The 10000-nt window shown below is 30.5% G+C and overlaps 1 protein-coding gene across 1 annotated transcript in view; it reads right to left on the reverse strand.

Moving 5' to 3' along the window:
* Positions 1–10000, reverse strand: part of LOC145259190 (uncharacterized) — a 987395-nt gene that overhangs the window by 85442 nt on the left and 891953 nt on the right. The window contains exons 7-8 of the mRNA XM_080116967.1: positions 6696–6802; positions 4328–4436 (exon numbers count right to left, since the gene is read on the reverse strand). Of these exons, the coding sequence (XP_079973093.1) occupies positions 4328–4436; positions 6696–6802 (216 nt within the window). The remainder of the gene's footprint in view (positions 1–4327; positions 4437–6695; positions 6803–10000) is intronic.

Here is a 10000-nt window from a genome sequence, read left to right on the forward strand (position 1 = left end):
AACGCCAAGTTTGCTGTACGCTGTGGTGCTGGGTTTAATCCAATTTTATTCAAATCCATTCACTAATCCCTTTTTCACGTGAAGGACGAGGCCGAAGCGGACAGAGTTAAGACACGATAAGCCCGTAACATAAAAGCCATTATAATTTTTGTTTGTATATATTTTTTACTTTTGGTAGACGAGAGAGCGAAAGCTGAAGTATATTAGAATTGCTTTTTTTTTCAAGAGCAGGATTTTCAATAAGATATATTATAGGAAAGCATAACATTTTGAAATATTCACTAAACAGATTGATGAGATTGACATAAGGAAAGTCATAAGTTTTAAACAGCAATTGCTTACACAAACATGCACACGTATATATGTGCTCATACAAGTGCAGTATATGAGAAAAGGAGGGAACAGTTAAGAGAGAGCACAGCTATGCAAGTCTCGCCTCCTCCTATTCTCTCTTTTACTGTTGATGGTGCATTTCTCTTTTAACAAGGACGAAGCAGTATTGTTGTGTTTGTGCTGACTGTGGTACTAAGTAAGTATTTTTTGTATAATGACAATCCTCGAAAGCTATTCATTACCATTGTGTAGACAGTTAGAGATTATCAATCTTTACACTTTTTTTATAAAAACTACGAACCTAATGTGCTAGATAACATTTGCGTTCAGATTAAGTTCAACATAAAACGTCCTAACTAGTAATTCTGATTTTATGTAGATGTAAATAAGCTTTATGCATTTATATAGCAAGTCGTTTCTTAAGCAGGATTGGTTAAATATGGCCGAGATTTTGTTCTTTACATATGCTGATTATTTTATCGAACCAGGAAGCATTCTTCCTGTTTTTTTTTTCTGAACATGAGAACGGTTTTCTCGGAGGGTTTATATTTGAAGGTTTGATTTAGGTAATACTTTACAATTACTTTATTATGAGCTACTTCGAAATAATCTGCTCTCTCTTTCTTAGTTATATTTCTATATAAAAAATGAACTCATTTTTCCGCTCCGGGTTTGACCTTAATAGGATCGAAAATCTAGGGATTGTATGCAGATGTACTGTACACAAACTGCATCGCACTATCTGAGGTGTGGTATAGGCATATTGCCTATCCACTACCTCGCTTATCGGAGCTTCCTATATTTTCTGGTGAGAGTTCACTGCCAATACCGGTTACGATCATTGGAAGTAGCAAATTCTTCTCTCTATAATAAATTCATACTTCAACTGCCACCTATTTACACCGGCCGTGACCGTTCACAGGAGATAATTACTGACGAACAATGGGTTAGGTTTAAATAAAAACTGGATTGCAATTTACGTGAAACGCACCACGCTTAGTTTTGCGTTGGTTCAAAATAAAAACAAAACAAAAAAAAATTACATTTTATTTCCTTAAAATAAAAATTATATTTTACTTCAATTCCGTTTTATTTCGCGTTCTACACCATTTATAACATCGTTTCTTTTGATTTTTTTATTGTATTTTATTTGGGTTTTGTATATTTCTTTTCTCTATTTTTGCCGATCTTTCCATTTTACTAATTAATTTCTTCTCTCTTTTCGTTTTTTTCTATTTTTCGGCATTTTTACCATCGTTTCTTTTTATTTTTTATTTATTTATTTATTTATTTATTTTACTTTCCTCTGCCTCTGTTTCTGTTGCCACGATCTTTTCATTTTCCTTTTGTTATTGCTTCGCTCTTTCCGTTTTTCCTCTTCCTTCGGCAAGTTTAACATCGTTTCTTTCTTTGTAAAACAGCCGGATTTTTTTTTACACTAAACAAATCTTTCTATTTCTTCCGTTTCTTTGCTCTTTGTTCGCTTTCTTTACAATGTCCTTTCTTTTTTTTTTAAACATTTTTATCTTAAATCATTTCCGTTACATTTCGCTTTGTTCGATGCCTTTCTCTCTATTTTCATCGTTACTTTTTTGTCACCCATTTTTTCTATTGTTCTTCTTTTTTCTTCTTTTTTCTTTGGGGGTTGGAAACGTCCGTCTAACTTTCGTGTATAACAACATATTTCTTTGGTAGATTTCCGGGTATTAAAACCGCGGAGATGGAGATTCTTCCATTACACAAAATCGAGCCACAGCAAAGCGTGCCAGTGCACAGCTAGTATATATATATATATATATATATATATATATATATATATATATATATATATGTGTGTGTGTGTGTGTATGTGTGTGTGGGTGTGTGCTTCAGTTCATTCGAAATACAGGACACTGCCAATGATACATGGTATGCTGATATGAATTAGAATTATAAGGGAATAAGTAGAGATTATGAAGCGACTTAGATAAGAGAAAGAGGAGGAGCAAGGATGAAATTTCAAATGCATGTTCTTCGATGAAATACTATTTTTTAGAAGAAAATCTTCCTACATATTGAGGATCTTCACAATAAAGTGTGTGATTTGTTGTTTGCAATGTTTTAAGGAACACAAAAGACAAAAGTTAAGTCTCTTTGGAGTGTATTTAATAAATGCGCAGGCTATATCATTGGAACGATTAGGCATCGCATTATCGTAGTAGCCAGCATTAAGTATATTCCTTGATAAACTAATTTTGGATATTCAACAAGAGGCAGAGATAAAGGTTTGTTAGGAAACCAATAGGTTGCAGATGTACTTCGTCGATTCGCGATTAATAACTCGGTAAATACATAGGACTCATTTTCAGTAAAATATTTATAGATGTTTTTCAATAAAATATTCATTTAAAATAATATATATATATATATATATATATATATATATATATATATATATATATATATATATGCATTTTTACTCTTTTTTTCTATACGGTCTATTTATTATACAAACATCATCGGTTACATAAGTGCATGCATATTTCAGTTGAATCTCAATTTAAGGATACCACTTCATCAGACCACAAGAAGGGGCAATATTGAAACAAAAGTAAAACTTACGTTCGTTTTTTATAAGATATTCGTGTTTTGTTTATGCTCTGGAAAACGTGAGGTATATATTTGTAGAGGTGAACAGTGGGGAATTTGGAGTAAGGTGTTGGGAACGAAATGGAACAAAGATGGGGGTGAAGGAGGAAGGGAGAGCATGACCCCATATGGTTTAGCTGTGTCAGGGGGTTGGTATAAGTAATTCTTTTAAATTATCGGTTGTTTATTGGCCGACATTTTCCCTTTGGTCTGTAGTAATATTATAGCCTATCGCCATTACTTTCCTATCTTATGTCACAAAAAAGACAAATGACAGATATTAAGCACGGCTTTTTTTTTCAGTTTAAGCATTATTAACAGTATGTTCATATTGGTTTTGTGTAGAGTTCAACTCGTCTGTGATGGGCTTAGCAAATATTAGCCATCTTGAGACGTCTTTTTAAAGCACCCATTCGTACAAGAGATTACACGATTATCTCACGCCATGCTTCCCGATCGCTTTCTCTGTCATGTGATTCCAAAATTCTTTGCTTTTCATTTCCTTCTCTTTTTTCCTTGTAACTTCATCTCACGCCACGGCTTGGTCATTGAGAAACGTGAGATACCGATGCTGGCACATACGCGTCCCCTGGATTGCCCAGTATTGTTAACCTAAATGTATACATGTGCTCAGTATTTATGACTATAAATTTAACAAACAATCAAATACAGCTGAAAAAATTGCATGCTCGAAATAAGGTGCTACACACATCCGAAATACATTTACAAACGTGTAGCATTTTACTTAATAAGGGATTATATATATATATATATATATATATATATATATATATATATATATATATAGTCCTTGAAGTTTATATATATATATATATATATATATATATATATATATATATAGTCCTTGAAGTTTATATATATATATATATATATATATATATAAGAAAGAGTGGGGCAAAGAAAGAGATGGGCAAAGATATTAGGCAATTTAAACTTTAGCCCGATTTTCCTCATAACAAAAAATACATGATTATTCATTTAACCCCCAACAATCATATTCAATATATCTTCCAAAATGTGCACAAAATGTCTAAGAGGTCTTTCAAACATTAACACCGGGTCAGGTATGAAATATGATTATTCTGCAATAAACTAGCGTAGTGACATGAACAGTGCCGAGTAAATATCGCATATGCTATTTATTAAGCAAAATGCGGACCAAGGAAAAATTGCGTACAGAGACATCTTGCAGGACGATTCATCAACTCATAAATTACTTCATCCCTCATTGTTTATGTTTTCCTTATATTATAAATGATTACAAAAGGGGAAATTTAATGCGGCATTTTGTACAAAAACACGATCTTTTCGTCAAAAAATAAAAAAAAAGCATTATTACACTTACTTCGCTTGAGGGCCATGGTAAATGGGCCAACTGAGGCTGATTGTGGACCTTGGCAACTGGCATCAACGGACATGGAAAGATCACCTTCACTGCCCCAGAATTCGTGTATCTAGAAGAAATAGTATATAATGAACACCAATTCTTTGTAAAAGTACATGCATTTAGGTATATATATATATATATATATATATATATATATATAGGCTTAAGATATTCATAAGTAAAGACTAATGAATACAACGAGGTTGTTAGATAGTGCCCTATGAGAGCAAAATATTATTTCATTTTTTTATTCGAAGGTGGCAGAAACTACAAACAACCTTCTGTTTCAGTTAAGGAGACTTCGCGAAGTTACCCTGAACCATTAAAACCTAGAGAAAAAAATGTTTTCTTTTCGTTTTTTTTTACTCTTTTTTCTATAGCGTCGAATGGTTCAATGGTTATCTGACGATATCTCCTCGACTGAAACAAATAGATATTAGTTGTCGACCAAATGCCATTGTTTACCTTATATATATATATATATATATATATATATATATATATATATATATACATATATATATATATATATATATATAAACAAATAGTTGACTGAGAAATTAGGCGTTATAAATACACACCTTCAGAAATTATATTTTTCTCACACTCGTAATATTAAATTCAAAGCAAAACAATCAGAAAATCTATTATCTAAACAAACTATTTGATGTAGCCTCATAGCTGTTAATTAACCTTTAATAAACTGCCGCTCATCGAATAATATATTCGAAATTTCACATGTACACACGCGCACTTATATATATATATATATATATATATATATATATATACACACACACACACACACATATATATATACACACACACACACACACACATATATATATATATATATATATATATATATATAAATATATGTATATATAAACTAGCAGTGATACCCGACATTACTTTGTATTAAATGATGAGCAAGGAATATTCTACAATTGCTCTACTTATAAAATCTCTGATAATCTTTTTTTTTTCAAATCGATTGATTGATTTCACCTTTCTCATTCACCCAGAGTAACAATTATCAGAGAAATAAGATACTTTTGTATGAACTTTCAAAACAATAATTAATGTTGTTTCGATAGCTATAGGGATCGAACTCACACTCGCACAAAAAATCAATTATATATATATATATATATATATATATATATATATATATATATATATATATATATATAGCAGAACCAGTAAAACTCTCATTAATGTGTCTCTCAACTTTATATTGAAGAAAACGTATATATGTTATATAAAATAAAACACGCATAAAATGCGCTTGACACCAAATCACAACTTAATATTAGGAAAAACAACAAATATTTTACTTGTTTGAAATTCATCACAAGTATATTTCGAAGGTAGCCTTCATCTTCAGTGTGTTCTTTGTTTGTTTGTTTTTTATTTTTCTTCTTTCTGGTCATGTTGTTTATTTGGAGAACGGAGACTGTATAGAGTCGCTCGTTGTATCAGGCAGTTGTATTTTCAATTTTAAGAACTGTGCGCTAGTAACGTGAGAATAACGTCAAAGAATGAGAGTTAAATATAGAAACGTTGTTTTAATTTGAATAAAATAAAATACGCATCAAATGCGCTTGAAATCAAAAAACAACGTAATATTAGGAAAGTAAACAAATATTTTACTTGTTTGAAATTTATCAAAAATATATTTTGAAAGTAGTATTCATCTTCAGTGTGTTCTTTGTTTTGTTTTTTCTTTTTCTTTTTTTTTCTTCATGGCAAGAAAGCAGAAAAAGAAAAACATCACATTGAAGATGAAGGCTACCTTCATAATATATTCGTGATTAATTCTAACAAGTAAAATATTAGTTTATTTTCCTAATATTGCGTTGTGATTTGGTTTCAAGCGCACTTGATGCGTATTTTATTTAATTTAAATTAAAACAACGTTTATATATTGAACTCTTGTTCTTTGTATATATGTTAATTGGTTAATTTGAATTATTATTCTTATTCACACCCGTTGGGCAATTTTTGCAGAGACTATATTCAGTTGCATATTTTCTTGCTGTAGAACCCAATTAAGCATCTCATACAGTACTGTAACGTGTGCTTTCATATAATCCAAGGCAATCTTCTCTCTAATTCCATAACATAATACGGTGATTTTAGTACTAGTGTTACCACTTGAGATTATTTTTTTTAAAAGATTGAATAATAACCGTTATTCTGAGTGTCCATTACAACGTCATATGCTATAGCGGTGTAGAAATAATGCTTAATATTGAAGAAGAATCATTACGATTATTTTTTTATTCTTTTATGGATTATCAAAAGCCATATCTCAAATGCTCACCATGCAACGATACATATTTTCATTTGGTCCGAGTGACTTTCCCGTGAATTTTCCGTACAGCATTTTATCACCGTCGTTCCATGTCGCCAAACATTGAAAATCAAGTTCTGTAAAGTAGATAAAAAAATAAATGAATAAAATACATTTTATTTCACATAATAATCTCCTGACAAACTTACTTTATCTACTCATGTTAATTTCAAGGTTTTTATACAACTTTATACACATGATATAATTCAGTGAGGAAATATTTTGACATTTCGCTTAAATAGATGTGTTAGCATTTCACATCAATTAAACAGCTTACAGAATGAGTGACATTTGATGGGATAATGTCTTGGAAAAATGTGTGTGTCTGTTGTTTTTACAGAGATAGTATCATATATATAAGGAATTTATTTTGCGCCTATCTAAAATTACAATAACTTTCATATTACATTTCATAAGGAAATCAGCCTATGTGTACATTCTTGAAATTTAACATGACCGTCTCAGTGTAGGTTACTTCCAATGTAACCCCACAATTTACTCAAACAGATATCTACGCTATATAACATTCGCAAACAGGATACTTATTGATTACGTATTAGATTTTTATTCTCCACATCAGTTATTTTTTATTTTATTGGCTCTATCAAGTATATTAAAGTTCCTATTAGCTCAATAGGTTCTACTACAATGAAAGTGAGTATCATGGCGCTTTTATTTTAATCATTCTATATTTTAATTATATGTATATATATATATATATATATATATATATATGTATATTGTACATACATACACACAGACATACGTATTTTTATACATAAATACACACACACGTATATATATATATACATATATATATATACGTACGTACATACATATATGCTTGTATTTCTTCTTCCCTATTATTTCTTATCCCTATCTCTTTCCCTCTACTTATGCTTTCAACGTTTTAATCATCTAACGCTTTTCTTTTCCACTCTTTCTCTCTTACCATCTCCCCTCCCTCTATTTCTATCCGAGTTGGTTTAATACGTTAAACCCCCATCTCCCCTTATTGCCTTGCAATGTTTTTTTTTTCGTAAACTAAACTGTTTCTGCTGTCAATTGATGTTCTTTTTCCTCTTTTTTGTGCTTCTTCTAATATCTTTATTCCTTATACTAATAATTATTTCTGTAAAGTCTAATGAAATTATCGGATTGTTTATACGATTTGGTAATTCCAAACTCAGCAGATAAAACGGCAATATATATATATATATATATATATATATATATATATATATATATGTATATATATATATGTATGTATGTATATATATTTGCTCTGCAATTGTATTCAACACGGTCTTAAGATTTTTATTAATAAGCATTTTTGCTAAATATGTACATATAAAGAGAGGGAGATAGACAAATAGATGGATGGATACATACATATATAGATAAATAAAAGAGAGCGATAGCGTAACAAAAACAACAATATTTACAAACTATAATACTTCTCATACAGTAGCCTGTCTATTTTCTTGTTTTGGTTTTGTTTGTTTATAATAATTTCGCCTTTCACTAGGATTCCTCGTACCATTATCTTAAATGTGGATGTACTTTTCAAAGCAAAGAATAATTTTCACGCTAACTACCGTTGCCCGGGTACACCTAATTAACTTCTCCATTCAATGGCGACTTACTCATTTCAGGAAATAACTGCAAAGCCTTTTCCCTTGCGATTTTCATGTTCACTGATTTTTTTTTAAAGCATCACTACGAAATTGTTTGACCCCGAAATGGGGACCAATTCTGCTGGGTTGGCGTTCTATTGTCATTTTCTTTTCTATTTTATATTGGGTAATAAGTTATCGTTCAGCTTCCATCATCGCTGAGTCTTTAGAAAGAGCGGATTGATATGTACGACGTGGACTCACAACTGATTCCTTCTCGCTGGAATGATAGCCATTCCATTAACACGTTGTATTCCTTGTTTTCTGATTTATTGTCCCTTCTTTTGTTTCTACTGCTTTTGTCGATAAGAATCAGAGGTCAAGTGCTTTGCTGAAGGTTCTTCCCGGTTTTACTCGTATAGGATGTTTCTTTTAAATATGCCACGCGTTTCTTTTTTTTCGGAGTTTCGTGTAATTGCTTTTACTGGGAAAACACATTTATTAAATAATTAATTATCCGCCCGTATATCTATTTATGCATATCATAATGTAAACACTGCTTTTTATTGTGTTCTACTTTTTATAACCATGAATGGTCAAATTTTGCAAAGAGATAATCATGGATGTATCGGTCTGTATAATAGCTTCTTAAATGAACAAGACCTAGTCGCCTATTTATCTATCTCTCAATCAATTCATCAGTCTATCAATCGATCTATCAATGTGTCCAGCTATCTACCTATCTCTTTACTCCTCTCTCTCTCTCTCTCTCTCTCTATCTATATATATATATATATATATATATATTATATATATATATTCATAATCTACGTAAGATTTTTACACGAAGCCGTCTATCGTAGTTTGGTCATAAAATACGCTTAAATATAGTTTACCACATGCGTATTTAATATTTATTATTATCAATACATTTCTGTATGGATTATTATATTATATTCAAAAATTAAAAACAGAATCGCACCATTGCCTGCACATAAATACATATATAGGAAGAAAGATATGCCATGGCATCACATATTATGTCTGTATGTATATATATATATATATATATATATATATATATATATATATATATATATATATATATATATAAAATATATATATGTATATATATATATAAAATATATATATGTATATATATATATATAATGATATTATTTATTTGTTTGTTTGTTTTTATTTTGCGATACTTTTGCGATACTTTTTGAACGAATTACATTATGCATACGGAAGTTTCTTTTACCTAAATATGATAGCTTACTTGCATATTTCAATATTTTCGTATAAAATGATTATAATAATCATAATATCATGGTTCACTGTGACGCAGAGATAACTCAGAAGAAACCGGATATTATAACTGTGAACAAAAAGACAAATGGATTCCAAATTACTGATGTGGCCTTCCTTAACGACATAAACTGAACGGGCAAACAAAATGAGAAATTACGGAACTATAAGAAATGTAAAGTGGAGATTACTAGGCTGTGGAACGAGAAAACACCCATCTTGACAATCATTACACGTGCGCTAAGCTCAATGATAATCTTGAAGAACAGTTGAACTCATTGTCCATTATGTGGCATATCACCATACTCTAAAAGTCAGTTCTGCTTAGTGCAGCAAACATCCTACTCA

Source organism: Euprymna scolopes, chromosome 34 (genome assembly GCF_053919585.1).
Source record: "Euprymna scolopes isolate OS-2025 chromosome 34, ASM5391958v1, whole genome shotgun sequence".
In the NCBI taxonomy this organism is placed as follows: domain Eukaryota; kingdom Metazoa; phylum Mollusca; class Cephalopoda; order Sepiida; family Sepiolidae; genus Euprymna; species Euprymna scolopes.